Source organism: Mustelus asterias, chromosome 1 (assembly GCF_964213995.1).
Source record: "Mustelus asterias chromosome 1, sMusAst1.hap1.1, whole genome shotgun sequence".
NCBI lineage: Eukaryota > Metazoa > Chordata > Chondrichthyes > Carcharhiniformes > Triakidae > Mustelus > Mustelus asterias.
This window is the reverse complement of record NC_135801.1, coordinates 175737109-175761671: the sequence shown is the minus strand read 5'-3', so window position 1 is coordinate 175761671 and position 24563 is coordinate 175737109. Positions and strand designations below refer to the sequence as shown.

Below are 24563 nucleotides of genomic sequence, written 5' to 3'. Positions count from 1 at the left end.
CTGGGTGAGAACAAAATTGAGCATGAATGTTTTCACTCTCTCTCTCTCGAGCCCATTTAACGGTGAAAAATCTCTGTTTTGAATATTCGTACTGCCATGTTCAAATTCTGCTCATGTCTGTAACCTCCTCCAGTTCCACGACCCTTTGAGAACACGGTGTTCCTCTATTTCTATCCTCTTTTGCATGTTTAATTTCGTTCACCCCACCACTGGCCAGTTGTGCCTTCAGTGATCTGGGCCACACACTGGAATTCCTGCCCTAAACCTCCCTACCTTTCTACCTCTCCTTTTCCTCCTTAAAGCCTACCTCTTTGACAAAATTTTCAGTCACCTGTTGAAATATCTCCTTACTTGCAACGGTGTCAAGTTTATCTGATAACATGCTTTTGAAACACATTGGGATGTCTCACTATGTTAATGCACAATGAAATGCACATTGTTGTGGAATAACATTAGTTTGGGGTGATGAATCAGGGGGCAACTGACATCTGTGGAGTTGCCTATAGGAGGAGTGCTGAAATTTGAGAGAAAAATGTAAAGTCTATGACGCATGGTAAAACACGGGCTCCCACAATATACATTTTCAAATTAAAATGCAGCTTACCCTTCTGGTGATTTAAAGCAAATGGCTGGAAGTTCTTGGCATACTGAAGGGCTTCCCTTTGATTTTCAGTACCTCCCATTAACAGACTTATAAAATATAATCTGTGTAGCTTGAACTCTAGGGAGCTGTTCTGTGCCATCAACATCTCTCGATTTGCAACTGCCCATCTTTAAGGAAAATAAATTAACCAATGTGTTAATTACGATTCTGACAGGAATCACAATAAACCAAGGGAACAGTAGCATACTGGTTATGTTATTGGACTAGTGACCCAGATGTCTGGAGTAATGATTCAGAGGCATGTTTTTATATCCCACATGGCAGCTGGAGAATTTAAATTCAGTTAATTAAATAAAAATCTGGAATATAAAAAGCCAGATTCGGTAATGCTGGCAACGTAACTACCAAACTGCTGTTAAAAAAAAATCTGGTTCAGTAATGTCCTTTAAAAGAAGGAACTCTGCCCTCCTTACTGGATATGTCTTATGTGACTCCAAACAAATTCACTGTATAATATTTCAAAAATTGCAACTTACTCTAGTGCGGGCCTTAGATCTCTTATTCTGAGTGCCTCCAAGATTCGATTTAGTTCTACAAAAGGTTCCTTTTGGTTTCCCTCTATGCACAAGCCAGCCTCCTAAGGACAAATGAGTACAGCATTTCTATACCAGGTGCAATTGGACACAGCATTCTGGATAAGAGACAACTAAACTACCTGTTGCTCAAGAAGTGTTTCCTCAAAATATGGGGAAATTAAAAAGGCACAAGGCTTGAATTTATGTTGGCAGAGAGCAAAACCCTGTGCATAAACAGATGTCGCTTCTAGTGTAAGTGAGCCACTTTCCCCATTGCCTTCTCCATGGCAAAGGCTTAGCCAGAGTTGACCTGCCAACCAATCAACACCCTTTCCTCCTGGCGTATATATTGTTGCAACTGTTTTAAATTTGGCACTTTTGAGTTTATCCTGATGAGTGCATGATGAAAAGCTTCAGCAACATGTCTCGCTTTTCAGAAATATGAAACAATTTGGTTGTTGTGTCCCGTGTTGGGAACCAGCTTTTAGTGGAACAGGAAACCAAGACCACTCTCAGGTCAATAGCAGGTGGAAATGCTATTCAGAATTCATAGAATCATAGAAACCCGACAGCGCAGAAAGAGGCCATTTGGCCCATCGAGTCTGCACCGACCACAATCCCACCCAGGCCCTACCCCCATATCCCGACATATTTACCCACTAATCCCTCTAACCTACACATCTCAGGACACTAAGGGGCAATTTTAGCATGGCCAATCAACCTAACCCGCACATCTTTGGACGGTGGGAGGAAACCGGAGCACCTGGAGGAAACCCACGCAGACACGAGGAGAATGTGCAAACTCCACACAGACAGTGACCTAAGCCGGGAATCGAACCCAGGCTCCCGGAGCTGTGAAGCAGCAGTGCTAACCACCGTGCTACCGTGCCGCCCAAATTCCATTTCTACAATTACAAAATAAATATTTGCTGCAAGCAGAATAAGCTTTATACTTCTAAACTATCTTTCAAATATTAAAAATGAGCACTCAAAGAACAGGTCTGGTTCCTGTTGACAGGAGGAGGCTGGCAATAATCAAACAAAAGCAATCTGTATAAAGCTTGCGGGAATAAAATGGATTAATGGAAATTCTAAGACATTTATAGATGAGGGATGACATTTAAAAAGACTCTCAGTCTCTGTTACATATTCAAATTACTTCACAAATAATTTCTACTTGGATAACCATTCTACATATTGATCACCACGTGAATTTCCTGGTATCAGCCCTTTTGACTTGTTCAAACTGGTCACCACTTGTTCCATTCTCACAATATAAAGCAAGTTTCCATAGATTCTCTATATATTTTACCTTTATTCGATTACCTCTCAGACATTGCCTTTAAGTCTCGCTAACTCAGGCCCCCAGCACTACTTCCACAGTTTGAGTGTCTCCCTTGAGTCTCAAAAACCAGAAATGGCCACTGTAGTATGGTCTGGCTAGAGCACTGTATCTGAATTCCTCATATTTCTATTCTACTATTTTGGCTGGGTTTGTTCAATATTCCACTGGCCTTTGATTACTACTCTGTGATGCTTTGTGCACTCGATTTATGAAAGCTGCGTGGACCTTTTCAACTTCACCCTCCTTTATTTCAACATCTGTAAACTGATGGAGAAGATCCTGAGGGACAGGATATATGAGCATTTAGAGAGGTTTGGCATGCCTCAGCATGGCTTTGTCAAGGGCAGATCGTGCCTTACGAGCCTGGTGGAGTTGATCGAAAATGTGACTAAACACATTGACGAAGGGAAGGCGGTAGATGTGGTTTATATGGATTTTAGCAAGGCGTTCGATAAGGTCCCCCATGCAAGGCTTCTGGAAAAAGTGAGAGGGCATGGGATCAGAGGGGCCGCTGCCCGGTGGATCCAGAACTGGCTTGCCCAAAGGAGGCAGAGAGTGGGTATGGATGGGTCTTTTTCTAAATGGAGGTCGGTCACCAGTGGTGTGCCCCAGGGATCTGTTCTGGAACCCTTGCTGTTTGTCATTTTCATAAATGACCTGGATGAGGAAGCAGAGGGATGGGTTGGTAAGTTTGCCGACGACACGAAGGTTGGTGGATTGACGTGGATAGTCTGGAGGGATGTCAGAAGTTACAGAGGGACATAGATAGGATGCAAGACTGGGCGGACAAGTGGCAGATGGACTTCAACCCAGATAAATGCATCGTGGTCCATTTTGATAGGACAAATGGGATGAAGGAGTACAATATAAAGGGAAAGACTCTTAGCACTGTAGAGGATCAGAAGGACCTTGGGGATTCTGAGTACATAGGACTCTGAAATCGGCCCCGCAGGTGGAGGAGGTGGTCAAGAAGGCGTATGGTGCGCTGGCCTTTATCAATCGAGGGATTGAGTTTAGGAGTCCGGGGATAATGATGCAGCTATATAAGACCCTCGTCAGACCCCACTTGGAGTACTGTGCTCAGTTCTGGTCGCCTCACTATAGGAAGGATGTGGAAAAGATTGAAAGGGTGCAGAGGAGATTTACAAGGATGTTGCCTGGATTGAGTGGCATGCCTTATGAGGATAGGCTGAGGGAGCTCGGTCTTTTCTCCTTGGAGAGACGAAGGATGAGAGGAGACCTAATAGAGATATATAAGATGTTGAGAGACATAGATCGGGTGGACTCTCAGAGGCTTTTTCCCAGGGTGGAAATGTCTGCTACGAGAGGACACAGGTTTAAGGTGCTGGGGGGTAGGTACAGGGAAGATGTTAGGGGTAAGTTTTTCACACAGGGTGGTGGGCGAGTGGAATCGGCTGCCGTCAGTGGTGGTGGAGGCGAACTCAATAGGGTCTTTTAAGGGACTCCTGGATGAGTACATGGAGCTTAATAGGATGGAGGGTTATAGGTAGGTCTAGAAGGTATGGATGTGTTCGGCACAACTTGTGGGCCGAAGGGCCTGTTTGTGCTGTAGTTTTTCTATGTTTCTATCACTTATGGAGAAGGCTTGACGGTTCAAATGGTTTACTCCTGCTCCTATTTCTTATGTGAGTCACCCATTTTTCCTCTAAACATTCAGAGCTTTTATATTTGTCAATGTTAAAATTAATTTGCCACTTTCTGCCTATGTTTTTTTAAACAACTCATTCTGTAATTTCCAAGCAGTTTCTTTCTCCTCAGTCTGGCAAAATATCGAACGATAACTCAAAATGGCAGAATTCGTAATCTCACCAGTTCTCTGACCCTCCTTTTATTGAAAATTCATTTACAGGATGCGGGTTTTGCTGGCGAGTGATTGCCCATCTCTAAATGGTCTTGCGAAGGTGGTGGTGAGCTGCTGCCCTGATTTGATATAATCTCAAAATGCAACCAGCTTACACTTGGTGTTTGAATACAAGTCACTATTGTAAACTGGAAATAGCAATGGTCTCGATACCGAATCCTGAGGCATCCGACGCAAGATAAATAAAAGATAATGCAGTAATAAGTTAAAAGGGTGACTAGAGCAACAAACAGGAATCTAGAGATGAAGGGTAGTGACAGAAATAAACCATCAGTAATAAACATCAGTAAACAATTCGTGCAGTACTCCCAGGACGAACGTTGTGGCAAAAATCCTAAAGGAGCTTGAAACTGCTGAATAGAAGATGGTAAACATCCTGAAGAACTTCTCCAAGTAGTCATGAGGGAAATCAGAGAAGTGCCTTCCACAGAGATAACTCGTGCATAAATTACTTAATTACAAGTACAATAGGCTAGGAGAGTCCATAACAAATGGACAATATTTATTCCATACTGCTGTGAGACACTATACAGTGTGGGCTAAATGAGCTGACAAAAGTAAAAAGCATGTTGCAAAAGTTAGTACATCATGTGAAGAGACAAAGTGTATATACACACAGTGGAGCACAAGGAATTAGCTACATTCAGCTGACAAGTTTAATCCATTCTAAAATGCCTGGTCAATTTCAGAGACGCAATTTAGGAAAGAGTAAGGAATTCCCAATGGCACTGAATATGAACTACTCTAGAGTTCATCATTTTACCTGACAGAGTTCTTCTGCCACATCCAGCATCCCTTGTCTGAAGAAGTGTTCCACCATCACCTCACTAAGGAGACGTTGGCTATCTGTTTGCCAGCATCCATCTATTGCCACGCCATTGATATCTGCATCAAAATTCTACGAATTGCAAATGGGAATATTAACTACCAAAAGTAATGAAGCATTGAGAAAAAATGTATTTCTTTACTTGCACAAAAATCATTGGGCATATGAAGCAAAAATAACAAATGGAAAAAAAAGATTTAAGATGAAGCCTCAGATACCTCTTTACATACATAACTCAACAACAATCTGTATTGATAAAGCATCTTTTAACATTGGACTAGGAGCGTTATCAAACCAAATTTAACACCAAGTCGCATGAGATATTAAAGGCAGATGACCAAACGTTTGATCAAAGAGTAGATTTTTGCAGTCAATTCCAAGAGTGGCATTCAAAGAGGCATAAGATGTAAGGTATAAAGATGTCTTCTTAATTGGAGAAGATTATTAGTGGTAACTCTGGAACAGCCTGAAAATGTAGAAATTCCATCATAACTATGGCTAAACTTTGAGCCATCTGCTGTTGTGTTCTGGGAAAATCCAGCTTGCAGTACTGAATAATGCTCTAGAGACACAGGTTCATATCATACCATGGCAGCTGGTAGAATTTAATCAGAATTAATTAATAGATGCAACTATTTACTGCTGAAAAAGAGACATGCTGTCGAAGTTTCAACTAAACAAAAGCTTGGGGGACAGCCATTCCCTAGTTCAACCCCATGGCAATGCCTTGAGCAGAGTCAACCTGCCCGGTTTGAATTTGAACCAAAGCTTGGCAATCAGAGTCAATTTGCCAAACAATCAGCACTCCCTTCTCACACAGTATAAACTGTTGTTCCCTTTACTGTTGTTATTCTTGCAAACAAACTATCCTGATGAGTGCAAGATGAAAAGCTTCAAAGTGAACAGCATGTTTCATTTACAGCAACATTTGTGTTCTGTACTACCAAATTACTATTTAATTAGTAAATCTGGAACTGAAAGCTAGTCAAGGTAGCAGTTAGTTAGCAGTTAGGAAGGCAATGTTAGCATTCATGTCGAGAGGGCTAGAATACAAGAGCAGGGATGCACTTCTGAGGCTGTATAAGGCTCTGTTCAGACCCTATTTGGAGGATTGTGAGCAGTTTTGGGCCCCATATCTAAGGAAGGATGTGCTGGCCTTGGAAAGGGTCCAGAGGAGGTTCACAAGAATGATCCCCGAAATGAAGAGCTTGTCCTATGAGGAACGGTTGAGGACTCCGGGTCTGTACTCGTTGGAGTTTAGAAGGATGAGGGGGGAGCTTATTGAAACTTAAGGGATACTGCAAGGCCTGGATAGAGTGGACGTGGAGAGGATGTTTTCACTAGTAGGAAAAACTAGAACCAGAGGGCACAACCTCAGGCTAAAGGGACGATCCTTTAAAACAGAGATGAGGAGGAATTTCTTCAGCCAGAGTGTGGTGAATCTGTGGAACTCTTTGCCACAGAAGGTTGTGGAGGCCAGGTCATCAAGTGTCTTTAAGACAGAGATAGACAGGTTCTTGATAAATAAGGGATCAGGGGTTATGGGGAAAAAGCAGGAGAATGGGGATGAGAAAAATATCAGCCATGATTGAATGGCAAAGCAGACTTGATGGGCTGAGTGGCCTAATTCTGCTCCTATGTCTTATCGGCTTAATGGTGATCATGAACCTATCATCGACTTTCGTTAAAAAAAACGATGCTTTAGAGAAGGAAATCTGCTATCCTTGCCTGATCGGGCTTACATATGACTTGGATCCACAATAATGCGGTTGACTCTTAACTGATCTCCACAATAGTCCAGCAAACTACTCAGTTTGGCAGTCAGGGGTGGGAAAAGGCTGGCCGTGTCCACATCCCATGAAAGAATTTTTAAAAACTCTATTTTTTATTCTGAAGAGACTTCAATTGACCATTACAAGCTTTTATATTTCAATGAAAGTCTAGGATTTCGCTCCTTTTGAATATTCTAAATATTGCAATATCTTTGTCTCTCCAATTCCAGATTAACAAAAACAACTTGCATATACGTAGCACCTTCACTGTAGTAAAATATCCCAAGGTGCTTTACAGGAGTGTAATCAGACAAAAATTGAAGCCAAGCTAAGGAAAGAAATATTGAGACAGGTAACTAAAAGCTTGGTCAAAGAGGCAGGTTATAAGTGTTTTGAGGGAGGAGAGGTGGAGAGATATAGAGATCTCGGGATTTCCAGAGTTTAATGCCTGGGTAACTAAAGCCTTGGTGGGGGCGGAATAAATGCAGGATGTATAACTCCGGAATTGGATGGTTGTAGGACTGGAAGAGGTCATAAATATAGGAAATGATGAACACAAGAATGAGCATAAAGTTGAAGCATTGTTGGACTGGAAGCCAATTTAGGCCAGCGTGCACAAGGACAATGGGTGAACTATTTTAAAAATCTGTTCATGGGATGGGCCATTCACTAGGCCATGATTTATTACTAATTGTCCTCAAGAAGTGGTGGTGTGCTGCCTTTTTGAGCCACTGCAGTCCATGTAGGTACACCCAGTGTTGTTTGGGAGGGTTCCAGGATTTTGATCCAGCAACAATGAAAAAACAGCAATATATTTCCAAGTCAGGATGGTGAGTGGCCTGGAGGGGAACCTACATGTGGTGGTGTTCGCATCTGTCTGCTGCCCTTGTCCATCTAGAGGTTGTGGGTTTGGAAGGTGCTGTCTAAGGAGCCTTGGTGAATTCCTGCAGTGCATCTTGTACATGGAACACATTGCTGCATGGAGGATGGAGGGAGTGAATATTTCTGGATGGGTGCCAATCAAGCAGACTGCTTTATTCTGGATGGTGTCAAGCTTCCCGAGTGTCACTGGAAGTGCACTCATTCAGTTAAGTGGAGAGTATTCCATCACACTCCTGACTTTTGCCTTGTAGATAGTGGACAGATATTGGGGAGTCAAAAGGTGCATTATTCACCACAGGATTCCTAGCCTCTGACCTGCTCTTGTAGCCGCAGTATTTATATGGCTAGTCCAGTTCAATTTCTGGTCAATGGCAGCCTCCCGGAATGTTGATATTAGGAGTACAGTGATGGTAATGCCATTGAATGTCAAGGGGCAATGGTTAGATTCTCTTTTGTTGGAGATGGTTACTGTCTGGCATAAACGATACTTGCCACAGGTTTCATAATTGTACCAAGTTCTGGTGGAGATGAAGTTTACAGAGGTGGAAGATGGAAGGCCAGCCAGGACAGTACTGCAATAGTTAAAGAATGGAGGTAACAAAAATGCAGATGAAGGTTGCAGCAGCACATGTGATGAGACAGGAATGGAGCCAAGTGATATAATGGAGATGGAATCACAAGCATGTATGGCCCAGACAGATGGAAGGGTGCATGTGACCCAGGGAGGGAAGGGGAGCAAGAATAATAGAGCGGAGGTGAATGCGAAAAAGGGAGTGTGAGAAAGTGAGAGAAAGATAGAGAGAGAACAACAGACTTGCATTTATATTGCGTTTTTCATGGCTGCAAGGTGATTCAAAGTGATTTACAGCTAATTAAGAACTTTTGAAATGTAGTCACAGTTATAATGCACAAACACAGCAGCTAATTTGCACACAGCAATTTCTCACAAATAGCAATCAATTTTTGCAATGGTGATTAAGGGATACATAATGGCCAGGACACGAGGGATAACTCCTACTCTTCTTCCAAATTATACCATGGGATCTTTTACATTGCACGTAGGTGCAGCAGGCGGTAAAGGCGGCAAATGCCATGTTGGCCTTCATTGCAAGAGGTTTCGAGTACAGGAACAGGGCTGTGCTGTTGCAACTATACAGGGCCTTGGTGAGGCCACACCTAGAGTATTGTGTGCAGTTTTGGTCTCCTTTTCTGAGGAAGGATGTTCTTGCTCTTGAGGGAGGGCAGCAAAGGTTTACCAGGCTGATTCCAGGGATGGCGGGACTAACATATGACGAGAGATTGACTAGGTTAGAGTTGTTTTCGCTGGAGTTCAGACGAATATGGGGGGATCTCATAGGGACTTACAAAATTCTAACAGGACTAGACAGGGTAGATGCAGGGAGGATGTTTCTGACGGTGGTCCAGAACCAGGGGTCACAGTCTGAGGATTCAGGGTGGACCATTTAGGACAGAGGCAAGGAAATATTTCTTCACCCAAAGAGTGATGAGCCTGTGGAATTCATTATCACGGGAAGTAGTTGATGCCAAAACATTGAATGTATTCAAGAGGTGGCTGGATATAGCACTTGGGGTGAATGGGGTCAAAGATTATGGGGGAAAAGCAGGATTAGTCTATTGAGTTGGACAATCAGCCATGATCATAATGAATGGCGGAGCAGGCTCAAAGGGCCAAATGACCTCCTCCTGCTCCTATCTTCTATGTTTTTATGTTTCTATTCACCTGTGCTAGCAGATGGGACCTCAGTTTAACATCTCATATGAGACATCACCTCAGACAATGCAGCACTCCCGCAGCACTGCACTGGGCTGTCAGTCTTGATTTTGCACTCAAACCTTCGAGTGGGACTTGAACCCCAGAACCTTGTGAATCAGCGAGGACAGAGCTCCCATCTGAACCAAGGCTGATGAAAACAGGAGGCAGGAATAAAACATTTATATCATCCAACTTCATTCCCAGTCCTCCTTGTAGAAAATTCCCAAAGCAGTTCAGTAAATCCTTTCAAGAACTATGGTATGAAGACTTATGTTGGCAACAAAGGGTACGTCCTGTATCATCCCCCTTCTCAGACTATTAAGACCTATTAAAACAGCCAATGCAGCTAAATAGGCAAGAACTGTCAGCGCCGCATCCAATACTGGGTTATAAGCAAAGTGCCAAATAGGGCACACTGGTAAAATGAGGTTTCCATGAACACTGCTGCACAAATGAAAAATTGCTTTGGGGATAAGAAATCAACCAAGTTACCTGATTTGTAGCAAAGTTCTGTCCCATTCTCGGATAAAAGGAGCAGTATTTGGCATCTACTGTAAGTATAAAGAATGGGGAAACATGCCGAAATACCTGGAATTTTAAAAAAAAAGCAGAATACAGAAACAAAATGGAGTTTTCAGTGATGACATAAACAGGGAGCGGAAAATCAAGATAAGCATTCACAGTTTTTCCAAAGATTAATTGACAAAAGGTAATACATCAAACGCATTTTTTGAACCAGAATTCTGTCGAGCATAGTACTGCAGAACTACTGAGCACCAATTCACTACACACTGTTCAAAATGCCCCACAGGTATGGAGAGTAAACAATACAATGCAGCTGGTGATAGAATTTGATAATCTCTACAACAGGATAGCCAGCAGTTTAGAATTTGATTTTTCAGTATGTACGTTCAGATGGATCAGTTGAACTATTGAGATTTACTACACTTTTCAGAATAACAGGAGGACAAAACTCAGCAGTGGTTTTCTCAGCAAGCCTCATTAATAAAAGAGCTGAACATCATTGCAATCACTATTCAAGATCAGAAGCAACATTGTCAGTCACCCAACTTATGGGCCATAATTCTGTTCAGGACTATGTACTAAAATTAATCTGAATATGTCTCCATTTTACAGTTTATGTACACAATTTGAAATTTCTTTGATGGGTTCATAATTTATTCAGCAAAAAGACTAATCTATAAAAACTGTGTCAGGATAGTTGATATTGCTCGATTTGTCTTAGCATCCAAGTAGGACATAGCCAAAATTGACCACAGTCTCTACTATTAATCACTGCCCAATGATGCTTGTTGGACGTACATGTAGATTTTGGATGACAATAGAATCAATGCCATAGTCTGCTATCATACCCACTCAACCCAAACTCACCCTGCCCTTCTCCTGCTATTGATTAGCCTGTCAATAGGATCACAAAATAGTTACAGTTAAGGAATGCCAATCAGTGCATCTAACTTCATTCATCAAAAATGAACCTAGAGTCCCTTCCCCTTCCCCCTCCAGTGTTAGTTTTTCCATTCTTTCATGGGATGAGTATTGGTGGCAAGGTCAGCAATTGCTGCTCATTTCTAATTGCCCTTGAAAGTATAAATGTATGGTGTAGCATATAATTGACAACACTATCAAGCCAGTGAATGACATTTTGGGCAAAGTGCCAAAGAACAAACCGTGGGCCTGGATCTATATTTCAGCTTACATAATGTTTTGAGAGTGGGAGCAGTTAAAGAAGAACAGGAAACATACGATGTTCATTAGGCCAATGATAAAGATGTGGTTTCAGTGCTGAAACATTGTGGACAAAACAAAATAACCTTTAGGATCAGGAAATAGCCATCAAATCAGCTCCTTATTTATCACGTAACAAAATAAGATAGAAATATTTTAGTTGCCTTTGGCAGGCCTGCAGTTAAAGAAAATAAACATGATTGCTTTATTTTGAGTAAAAAAATTTAAACAGGGTACACCAGACTCCTTGAAAACTTAATCACTTAGGGTGGCACGGTGGCAGTGGTTTGTACTGCTGCTTCACAGCGCTAGAGACCTGGGTTCGATTCCCAGCTTGGGTCTTGTGTGTATGGAGTTGCATGCTCTCCTTGTGTCTACGCGGGTTTCCTCCGGGTGCTCCTGTTTCGTCCCACAGTCTGAAAGACGTGCTGGTTAGGTGCATTGGCCATGCTAATTTCTCCCTCAGTGCACTTGAACAGGCGCCAGAGTATGGCGATTGGGGGATATTCACAGTAACTTCATTGTGGTGTTAATGTAAACCTACTTGTGAGTAATAAATAAAAATAAAACTTAACCAAACAAAATTTTGAAAGCCGATTTGCTTCTCCCATCCATGAATCTTATTTTTAATGTGGATGCGATATCTATTAATGGAATGATACCAACCCGGTATTTGCCATTTATGATATTAGTCAGTTAACATCTAATTAGATTGTATGGAATTTCTTTGCTCGTGATTTAACAGGTTAAAACAGGCTAACATCCTGTTAAGATGGTGGATAAAGGATAGTCACAAATGTTTGTATCCTAATATTATTACTAGTCCTTCATATGTTTACATTGATTTTTTAAGGATAGTTTGAAATACTGCGATGTAAAGTAATGGAAAATTGGTACTTCATCATTTTATTAATAAATTCAATTTAAAATGATGTTCCTCAAATTACATTGAGTATCAATTCCAAGGTATAAGGGTACTACAGTTAATGCAGATTTAAACCCCAGATAAGTAAATATTAAGCAGTCTATTCTCCTGTTCGAGGAACCTTGCAGGAACATTCAGACATGACGTTCAAAAGAATCTGGTTTTAACTGAACTGTGAATTTTGATGATAAAAACGTAAGCGGTTTGTTGATCTAAAATTGGAAGTACAGTACAATATTTCAACACTCGTTTGGTCCTATGTCCATAGTGCACAAAAACAAAGGGTCATATCTCGCGGGTGTGGGGTATTGTGAACCATGCATCATTATTTGGACTTATTTCTGCAGACTTCATCTCAAATATAATTTACATTGAAACCTGCTGAATGTGAGAGCTGATAGTGGCGTAGTGAGGACAAAGACATATCTGGGACGTAAGCAAATAAAGAAAATAACAAGTTGGAGGTGAAAGTTAAGTGACTGAGGAAACTTCACCGGATGAAGGGATTTGTGTATCCTAAAGCCGAGTGTCACTTAGAGGGGTAAATTAAAAATATATCAAAGAAATCTTCCCCACACAATTTTACAACTGGACCAATCTAACTCAAAATCCATAAGAATAAAATTGTGGACATTGTCAGTAGAAATTGGCATGAACTTACCCGGTCAATGGCTTTACCTACTCGTGAAACACTGCAGTGAATGTCCTTGTGGTCGGAAGCCAGTTTTTGAACTGTGTCCTTTATTCTTTTGCAACACTGAGACAAAACAAGCGACAAGGTCCCTGACAACTCAACATCTTGCCCTGATGTTACATAAAAAGAAAAGAAACATGAATTTTAATCTTTAAAATTTGATCAGTTCAGCTCTTACTCTTATATTGGTAAATTAGTACTGCTCATAAAAATGCAGCATTCTTTTGACCTCTGATAACTTCTGTCAATTAATAATTAGTTGGCATGTATGTTGCAATTATGATGTGACAGAAGCTTAATTATATCCAAAATCTCACACAATGTGCACTCACTACAAGTTTTTATTTAAAATTGATTCTCAGGATGTGGGTGCCAGGACTATAGAATATCTGAATTGTTCTTGATAGCCACAATATTCATGTGGCTGGCTCAATTTTTTTTAATTCATAGAATCTACAGTGGAGAAGGAGGCCATTTGGCCCATTGAGTCTGCATCGACAACAATCCTACCCAGGTCCCATCCCCATAGCCCCACAATATTTACAGTCCTAATCCCCCTGACACTAATGGGCAATTTATCAAGGCCAATCAACCTAACCCGCACATCTTTGGAGTGTGGTAGGAAACCGGGGCTCCCAGAGGAAACCCACGCAGACACAGGAAGAGCATGCAAACGCCACACAGACAGTCACCCAAGGCCAGAATTGAACCCGGGTCCCTGGCGCCATGAGGCAACAGTGCTAACCAGTGTGCCACCGTGCAGTGGGACATGGGAGTCTCTAGCTGGCCAGCATTTATTCCCCATCTCTAGTTGAAAGGCAACCACATTGCTGTGGCTCTGGAGTCACTTGTAGACCAGAACTAGGGTAAGGATGGCAGATTTCCTTCCCTAAAGGATATTAGTGAACCAGATGGGTTTTTCCGACAATCGACAATGGTTTAATGGTCATCAGTGGATTCTCAATTCCAGATATTTTTAATGAATTCAGGATATTAATGGTGGGTAATTTGTTGATGGCAATGCCATTGAATTCCAAGAGGAAATGGTTAGACCCTGTCTCTTGTCGGAGACCATTATTGCGCCGATGACACTTGTCATACTTCATCAGGTTATGCCTAGCTATTTACAGGTCTTGCTGTAATGACAGAACCTAAAGAACATTACTTGCATTATGCTCTACTAGAAACATTTTTTTTTGTTTCATTTTTACTGTCTATATCATGAAACAAATGCTGATGGGAGTTGTTATGGAATCAGTTGCTCTTCAACTTCTTTCCTTGATAAATAGAAAATGTAAAGAAAAACTACTGCAATTCATAGACAGTGGTTCTCTTCCCCACAACTCAAGTTTTCTTCCTTCAAGGAATCACTTTTGATGATGTATGTAATTGCAACAACATATCCAAGAAATGTGGTACAGTCCCTACTGTTGAAAACAGCAATCTCTCTCATGGCCTATAAACAATATGTGGAGATGTCGGCGTTGGGACTGGGGTAAACACAGCAAGAGTTTTAACAACACCAGGTTAAAGTCCAATAGGTTTATTTGGTAGCAAATGCCATTAGCTTTTGGAGCGCTGCTCCTTCGTCAGATGGAGTGGATATCTGCTATGAGAGCAGATATCCACTCCATCTGACGAAGGAGCAGCGCTCCGAAAGCTAATGGCATTTGCTACCAAATAAACTTGTTGGACTTTAACCTGGTGTTGTTAAAACTCTTACTACAAACAGCAGCCATTCTCAATTTGCATCAAAGTCAGTTTCAAAGTTGCTGGTTATAACATCTTGAGTGTTTCATTTCTTTTGGTCACCTCATTAAGGCGTGCTGAGCACAAGAAGAAACATATAAGTTTATTTGTCGTAAGTAGGCTTACATTAACACTGCAATGAAGTTACTGTGAAAATCCCCTCGTCGCCACACTCCGGCGCCTGTTCGGGTACACTGAGGGGGAATTTAACATGGCCAATGCACCCAACGACACGTCTTTCGGACTATGGGAGGAAACCCACGCAGACTTGGGGAGAACGCACAGACAGTGACCCAAGGACAGAATCGAACCCGGGTCCCTGGCGCTGCGAGGCAGCAGGGCTAACCGGTGCTTCATTATTGTGCACTGAGTGTAACCAAATCGTCTTTTACCTTTCCAGTGAATTAGTGCCTACATCCCATCAACTGTAATAAACAGTAAAGGTTTAACAGCCATCCAGACCTCTGGTAACATTTCCTTCAGCTACAGTGTTTGTTTCAGCAAGTGCTAAAAATAAATAAATTAAAATTAAGCTGCTTCTAAACGAAAACATGTTTCAACAGCATGAAAGAATTTTAACCCCTAATTATAACCAATTAATTCACTGATATTTCAGCAATGGCAAATGCTGAAGGTGAACTGCATTCTTCATTATATTTGCTTCACTATTTTCCTGTATTCAAATTTTGCCATACAAATTAAACTTCCCTTTTGAATTGCATAATATTGAAGAAGAGATTTTCAGTGCATTGAATTTTGGATTAACTGAGACAAGAGATCAAGCATCGCAAGTCGACACTATTGAAGGTACTTTGTAGATTTCAAACAGATTTCAACTCTGAAAAGCTGTTGAAAATTGTGCTGATAGCATGTCCCCACACCACGTTGTCTGTCGACTCCAAGATCTTGGCTGCTAGGCGATACTGGCCTCCACATATAGTGGGCCAGAGTGTGAGAATGAGCACGCACGAACACGCACGCACGAACACACAAACACACACGCACGAACACGCACGCACGAACATAGTGGTGGCTGTAGTTTACATTCACTATTATACAATCTTATGATGTGTTACTGTAAAGTTTATTGCTGAGGGAACTATGAGAAATACTTCAAATAGAGGCGGCACGGTGGCACAGTGGCTAGCCCTGCTGCCTCACAGCGCCAGGGACCCAGGTTCGATTCCCAGCTTGGATCACTGTCCTTGCAGAGTCTGCACGTCCTCCCAGTGTCTGTGTGGATTTCCTCCGGGTGCCCTGGTTTCCTCCCACAGTTCAAAAGACGTGCTGGTTAGGTGCATTGGCTGTGCTAAATTCTCCCTCAGTGTACCCAAACAGGCGTGTGGCAACTGGGGGATTTTCACAGTAACTTCAATGCAGTGTTAATGTAAGCCTATTTGTGACATTAATAAATAAATTTAACACTTATAAATTTTGTTCTTCAACTTATGCTGTATTCGGACGTCAACACCAGAATGAAGACATGGGAGACCAATTTTATGAGGTGAATTAATACTGTAGCAGACACAATATTTTGGCTTTGGGATAATATTTCCTATTACATAGTGGTGCCAATGCAATAAACATGCCCTAGGGATGACATTGGTTAGTATAATGGAATAAAGAGGCAGCACATGACGGCATAGTTGCGATTGTGATTGTATAAATTATGCAACATGCCTCAATTTTTAAATAAGCCATCTGCCTTAACCTGGGCTGAGAGTCCACTGTAAAAACAACCAGGACGATTCTCCCAAATAAATTCTAAATGTTGAATTCGCGTAAAAACTGGAGTAAATCATGCCGTTTATTTCAGCAGGAGTTTCAAAATGAATCTCCCACACACTGCACTGCGGAGTGCACGAGTGTGAATCAGTCCAAAAAGCTGAGGACAGAGCCTATTCCCGCTGGAGAGGCCGGCAGCAGAGCGCTGAGCGCACCACTGCGCACACACCAATCTGTCAGCACCGAGATCGGCGCATGCGCAGTGGCCCCTGTCTCGCGGCCTCCCGATTGCTGGTCAGCTCAATTGCTGGCCAGCCCCATGGCCCCCCCCACCCCGATGTTGCCCCCCCCAGCTCGCCCCCGCACCCACCCTCCTGGCAATCCCGACCCCTGCCCCCCCAGTAGCCCCAACCACCCCCCTCCCTGCTGCAGCCTTGACCCACTCCCAGCAGGCTGACCTATACCCCCAACCCGATGGCCAGCCCCAATCGCTGGCCACCCTCTCTCTTTCACTCAGCTCAAATGCAGAGTGGCAGCAGGAACCCCTACCCATACCAATCGCCCCTCCCTCCCCCAGGGGCCCCACATGATACCCAGTGGGCAGTACCAAAGTGCCCCCTGGGCATTGGCATTTTTCCCCTGGGGCAGTGCCGGGGGGGCCAAGTTGCCACTGCCAAGGTGGCAATGCCAGGGCACCCCCCCGGCGTCTGACCATCTTGGGGGGGGGGGCCTCAATTGCCCTGCCCTTCACTCAAGCGGGGGCGGGTCGCCAGCTCCCGGCAAGTGGGGAGCTATACTAAACCCCGCTGGAGTGAACCACTCCTGGCAGGGGGTGAGGGGAGACACATGCACGTCCTGAGATTTCAGTCCCGGACCCGCTAATGATATTTAAATTGCATTACAATGAGAATTAACATAACGTATGCAGCTCCGCCCCGATTTCCAGCTGCCGGAGGCTGTGGCGTCCAGCCAGGAGCCCACGAAATGGCCTCTGCTAAAGTCTCGCAGTCCGCTGCGCTACAAAAGCAGCTCAGCACGATGGGAGAATCGCCCCTAACAGCTTTTGCAAGCAAGAATAAAAATCTCCTATGAAGAGCAGAGTTAAATTTTTCAGCGAGTTACATGGCAGGAATTCAATGAACAAGTTCTAGCTTTCAAAGCGATCAGTTGGCTAAACAAAACTCAATTAAGACAAAAACAAATCATTGAGCTGAACACTTTTGCTCAATCTTCCGTAAGGTGGAGTCACAAATTGCTGTTCACCTAATGGTAGTAATAATGCTACGGAACCACAACAGATTCCCTCCCCCAATGGCAGTTGCATATGGGTTGGGATTGCATTACAAAATCAGTAACCGCGTCAGAAAACACACAATAACAATGAAGAGCACCACACCAATTATTGCTTACATCAAGTGAATGGCGATCATCTTCTCTAAAATAGTGTGAAATGATTCATTTTAGTAGCTTGAACAAGGACACAATATTAAGTAAAGGGAATAGTTCTAAAATTGGTGCACAGCAGTAGAACCGGGAAGTATATTGGCACAAGTCATTGACGGGGCCTGGGCAAGTTTTTTTTATTCTTTCATGGGATGTGGGCTTTGCTGGCTAGGCCAGCATTTATTGCCCATCCCCAATTGCCCTTGAACTGAATGGCTTTCCAGGCCAATTTTCAAACAGTCAACCACACTGCTGTGGGTCTGGAGTCACATGTAGGCCAGACCAGATAGGATGGCAGGTTTCCTTCCCTAAAGGACGTTAGTGGAACAGATGGATTTTTATGACAATCGACAATAGCTTGGTGGTCACCATTAGACTTTTAATTCCAGATTTTTGCTGAATTCAGGTTGAGTGCAATTAATAAAGCAGAGGGGATCATGAGCTTTATAAATAGTGATAGTGAGTATGAAAGCAAGAAAGTTATGATAAACTGTATGAAACACTGGTTTCACCTCAAAACAGTGTGTTGTCCAGCTCTGGGCACCAAATTTTAGGGAGGATGTAAAGATATTAGAGACAGTGCAGAAAAGAGTCACAAGAACAGTTGCAGGGACAAGGAACTTCAGTTACATGATTGGAGAAAGTGAAGCTGTTCTCCTTGGAGAAAAGAAGATTGGGAGGAGAGGGATATGGAGAGTTTTATAAAATAAACTAGGTTTAAGTAAATGGGAAAGAAGGATATTTTCTTAACAATACTATTTACCACTTTCTTCCCCACACATTAGCAATAGCAAGTTTTGAAACGTAATTCCAAAAATCTCAATTTTACAATACTTTACTTAAAAAATAAACCTGATAAAACCAATGAGTTCCGTTTTAGGCAAATACTTGGAAATCATTTTACCTAGTTTTGACATGGTGATTAAATGTGCCTTGGTTGGTTTGTATTTGGCAGGTGCCAAATCACCTCAAACTGTTATTTATGTCTAACTACAATATTGAGGAATGGTCTAAATTTTAGACTCTAAAAGAATGAATTCCTTAAGTCTAAGTTTGCACTCAGAAAACTCAAAGACTATTTCCTCGGGTGGATGGAGCTATTACAAGGGGGCATAACTATAGGGTTCATGGTGGGAGATATAGGAAGGATATCAGAGGTAGGTTCTTTACGCAGAGAGTGGTTGGGGTGTGGAATGGACTGCCTGCAGTGATAGTGGAGTCAGACACTTTAGGAACATTTAAGCGGTTATTGGATAGGCACATGGAGCACACCAGGATGATAGGGAGTGGGATAGCTTGATCTTGGTTTCAGATAAAGCTCGGCACAACATCGTGGGCCGAAGGGCCTGTTCTGTGCTGTTCTATGTTCTATCAATGAAATTTGCATTAAAAACAGAAAATGCTGGAGAAACTCAGCAGATCTGAAAGCATCTGTGGAGAAAATAGAGCCAATGTTTCAAGTCTGGATGACCCTTTGTCAGACCTGCTGAGATTTTCCAGCATTTTCTGTTTTTGTTTCAGATTCCAGCATCTGGAGTATTTTGCCTTTATCCTAATGAAATTTGCATGGTTAGATCAGAAAATGTGAAGTTGCAGGACCCTACATATCCTGATTTTGGATTCTGCTTGTATTTATGTTTGTACATAACACAGAGCCATATAATCAGCTTCCATAGTGAATTCTAGAACAACATCTAGAAACCCTATAGTGCAGGAGGCGCCATTTGGCCCATCGAGCCTGCACCAACAACAATCCCATCCAAGCCCTATCCCAGTAACCCCATGTATTTACCCTGTTAATTCTTCTGACACTAAGGGGCAATTTATCATGACCAATCCATCTAACCTGCACATCCTTGGACTGTGGGAACCCAGAGCACCCGGAGGAAACCCAGGCAGACACGGGGAGAACGTGCAAACTCCACACAGATAGTGACCCAAGGCCGGAATTGAACCTGGGTCCCAGTGATTATTATCGCTGAACACCTTACATCAGCATCAAGCATTCTTTTAGGTACAAGGTTTTGACAATCCCAACTTCAGTATCATTTCTCTTCAGGTCACAGAATTGTGAGCCTCAAAGTAAAATAATTTGACTGGAATACAAGATTAATTTGTAAAAATTCAAAATAAGTTCAGAAATTAAATCATGAATTGATACAAGATACTGTCACAAATAAATTACTGGAATTATCTATGGTTTGGGACAGGGCCCTTCTGGCAAACATAAGTGATGATGTGGAGATGCCGGCGTCGGACTGGGGTGAACACAGTAAGAAGTCTCACAACACCAGGTTAAAGTCCAACAGGTTTATTTGGTAGCAAATACCAAGCTTATGGTATTTGCTACCAAATAAACCTGTTGGACTTTAACCTGGTGTTGTGAAACATAAGTGAGCCATATTGGGATAATCTTAAATTCTTAGCACACCTGGAATTCTTCAACAAATGCTGTCCAATTGTGGAACCACGTCTGGTGTTACACATTATTCAAGAAGAAAGAACATGTCCAGAGTTATGATCCTTGGCCAGACTCCAGGTCCTGTGAGGATATCCAGTGAGGGACCAATAATGTTTTGTTTAAAGTAGATAAAGTTTGAGATTCAGAATTCTTACCAAGTGAATAAGGCCACAAAATTCCACTGGTTTTGGACAAAAATGAACTTTACTATACAAGTTCAGGAAGATAAAACAACTTATAATATCTATCTTATATTTTAACATTCAAGGTAATCTGACATTTATGTGAGTTAGCAGGAGAACTGTGGCTGGAAGCATTACACTATGCAATAGATGGCAGATGCAACCAAAAAAGATTCCATGAACTTGTCAACAACCCAGCCAGACATTTGGCACATTGTGAGCCAACCAATCTCACTGAAACTATGTCTTTCTCATGATGGTTTCTAATCTCCACATTTAAAGACCTTGCCTCAAAATTCTCTCCAAAACGTCTCTCCCATTTGTACGGCTTCAACAACGACCTACCTCATAGGGTTTCAATCTTACCTACCAAGATTCCTTTTCCATGATCTCCAAACGCATTCAAGCTACAACTTCCAAGCACAATTTCAGATCTTTGGCTATGCCAATCAGAACATCACTGTTCCAAAGGGATTCCTTTGCCCCAACAGCCCATAGCATGGAGCCACCAAACTCTGGCTGCCTTCTTGGGTCTTCAGGGCTCCTCTTTTGTCCACTTTGCTCAAGGTCTGCTCCCTGTAACTCATTATTGAATTTGGAACCTATTACTTTGCTCCTTTCTTTAACTTTACTTATGGGGACCTATTCCTGTCCCCGGCTTTGGCCCTCACCCGGGAGTTCTTTTTGGGTCATCTCCCAGTCCCCATTCCACATCCTGCTCCCTAGAATACCAACATTGTAATGCTTCGTTCCAGGTCATCTGACCTGCATTTCCATGCCATTCTATTTTTTTCCTTCTGTAAATTGCAGTGTCCCCAGCCTGAAGAGTGGAAAAAATTCAAACTGCGCTCTTCATAAGTACTTACATAAGAACATAAGAACTAGGAGCAGGAGTAGGCCATCTGGCCTCTCGAGCCTACTCCGCCATTCAATAAGATCATGGCTGATCTTTTCATGGACTCAGCTCCACTTACCCATCCGCTCACCATAACCCATAATTCCTTTACTGTTCAAATATTTATCTATCCTTGCCTTAAAAACATTCAATGAGGTAGCCTCAACTGCTTCACTGGGCAGGGAATTCCACAGATTCACAACCCTTTGTATGAAGAAGTTCCTCCTCAACTCAGTCCTAAATCTGCTCCCCCTTATTTTGAAGCCATGCCCCCTAGTTCTAGTTAAGTATTTGAGCTCCATCCCACCAGACATTGCGCCTTTTTTGAATTAAACAAAAACATGGGGGAAAATAATCCCTGGTGCAATTTCCATGGCAACACCATGACCAGAGTCAACCTGCCAACTTATCAACTCACTTTTTTCATGCAGTCTAAATTGTTGCTCTTTTTGAAATTTGGATATGCTGTTGAAGCTTTTCATCTTGCGTCTGTCCTGATAAGTGCAAGATGAAAAGCTTCAACAGCATCTCTTTTTAATCAGCAATACATAAATTGGAATATTATTTTACCCACCCCACCTTGAAATTGTGCAATGTTCTTCACTGCTATTCTGGGAATGCCAACTTAATGGGCTATGGTTTTGGCGCATTAGCAAATCCTGCACTATCTTATTCAAGTGTTCAGCCTTTAGGCATGAGCTCTCAACAAGTTGAGCCGCCTCGGTACCAGGTTATTACGTCTGAACTTGATCTGACCCTCACCTGACATTTCACTGGATTGAGATCAAGAGTTGAATATTATGCTTATTTTTCCTCTCCCTAGCCCAGGGGTTCTGCACCATTATACCACCCAGATCCTGAATGTAACTCATACAGCCACATGCAATTTAATAATCACCATAAAATCAATAGTTATTAAGTACTAATTTTCTGGAAATATAGTACAGTAACCTATGAATTTTGTATTAAAACAAATTGTTTCATAAGTCCTAAACTATTAAGAATTTTTAGTTCTTACCGACCGAGCAATGGTTATACCTTCACATAAAAAGTGTCACTGTACAAAAAAGTCACAATGTAACCTATTGGAGTGACCATTAAGTGCAGCAACATTGCCATAAACTACTTGAACAGATGTGGCAATTGGTTTACAAATAAAACTTTCTTGCAGATATGAGAACACAATTAATTCTTCAATAATATATAGTAAGGTGGTACTTTGATATCAATACTATAGCATGCATCATTCTCTTAGGGTAAATAAGAAAGGGTTTTGAGTCAAAATTAACAGAACACTGTTTTGAACAGTAGCAGTGAAATCAACAAATATACTAACAGCATGCTGTTCCTCCCAAAAGTAAATGACTACAATATTGATTAGACACAATGAAGATAACATCTTGTGGTTGCTTTTGGAATCATACACATAAAAAACACTTCCTTCACTCAAAAAATTAGTTTTAGATCATTCAAATGAGACATTAAACCAAGGGCCATTATACTCCCACGCAGGCATAAAAATCTAATCAAACTACAATCGAATATTCTTTACCCGTAAATCCGAAAACTGAACACATTTGAAAACCACATCTTTTTGAACCTCGTCTACCTTTAGCATGGAAAGTCTAGTTATTTAGCTGCACTGCATACCTTGCAATTTTTGTGGTGAACATATTAAAAAGAAACTGATTACATGTACCCTATATTTACTATTCAGTGGTACATCCTACTTTTCTAGCCATTTTATTAACTTTAGACTACAGCTGGCCTATGCTTAGGCTATTGCAATGCAAGTAGGGCAAGGCATATATGCAGTATCCGAAAACCGAAATTATCTGAAATCCAAAATGTAATCAGCCCCAAAGGGTAAAGAATACTCAGCCTGCATTTAGGAGACCAAGCAAGTCCTCCCTCAATACTCATTATAACATTGCCACTTCTGTGCAAATTGGCCTCCACATTTCCTACATCGCAACTTTTTCTTTTCCAATTTAATCATTCATGGGATGGGATCACAACTGTGACTGGACTTCAAAAATGCTTCACAGGCTCTGAAGCATTTAAGATGCCCAGTCAGGAAAGCTGCTACACAAAAGGTCTTTTATTTAATTTTTTACAAGTTTCTTTGCACTATCAACATTCTTAATTAAATGTATTTCAAATCCCATTACATATTGTAATGTAATCAGTTATGTTGCCTGGTGCTTATTTACCATAAGATGGAGACCTCCTGCTTCAGTATGCCCAATTAACGGATGTCTACCTAGGACTTTTACCATGATAGAAAACAAGTTACTCCCATGAGCTTCTGGCGAGTAAAGATACTATGCCAGGGTCACGCCAAGCCAAGGCAGAAAAAAAAAATCGATTAAGCGATGGTCCCATTTGCACTTCTTATTTATTCTTTAAACATTCTTACTTAATGTTTGTGGACCTGGATCTTTAGAAAAACTGTTATTACTCCTTGCTGGAGGAATCCTAAATTGGAACACCAAGGTAATAGTAATAAATGTCAAATTAACACAGTTTTAAACTTTTGTTGCAGCTGTATAAGATGCTGGTGAGGCCACACCTGGAGTACTGTGTGCAGTTTTGGTCTCCTTACTTGAAAAAGGATGTACTGGCACTGGAGGGGGTGCAGAGGAGATTCACTAGGTTGATTCTGGAGTTGAGAGGCTTGGCTTATGAGGAGAGACTGAGTAGACTGGGGCTATACTCATTGGAATTCAGAAGAATGAGGGGAGATCTTGTAGAAACATACAAGATTATGAAGGGAATAGATAAGATAGAAGCAGGGAAGTTGTTTCCACTGGCGGGTGAAACTAGAACTAGGGGACATAGCCTCAAAAAAGGGGAAGCAGATTTAGGGCTGAGTTGAGGAGGAACTTCTTCACCCAAAGGGTTGTGAATCTGTGGAATTCCCTGCCCAGTGAAACAGTTGAGGCTACCTCATTGAATGCTTTTAAGGCAAGGATAGATAAATTTTTGAACAGTAAAGGAATTAAGGGTTATGGTGAGTGGGCGGATAAGTGTGAAGCTGAGTCCACAAAAAGATCAGCCATGATCTTATTGAATGTCGGAGC

At 41.9% G+C, this 24563-nt stretch overlaps 1 protein-coding gene across 1 annotated transcript in view; it reads right to left on the bottom strand.

Annotated features, from left to right (window-relative positions):
• LOC144500443 (E3 ubiquitin-protein ligase RMND5A) overlaps positions 1-24563 on the bottom strand; it is a 45500-nt gene that overhangs the window by 12575 nt on the left and 8362 nt on the right. Inside the window, exons 2-6 of the mRNA XM_078223371.1 lie at positions 12993-13135; positions 10153-10248; positions 5170-5304; positions 1141-1241; positions 605-771 (exon numbers count right to left, since the gene is read on the bottom strand). Of these exons, the coding sequence (XP_078079497.1) occupies positions 605-771; positions 1141-1241; positions 5170-5304; positions 10153-10248; positions 12993-13135 (642 nt within the window). The remainder of the gene's footprint in view (positions 1-604; positions 772-1140; positions 1242-5169; positions 5305-10152; positions 10249-12992; positions 13136-24563) is intronic.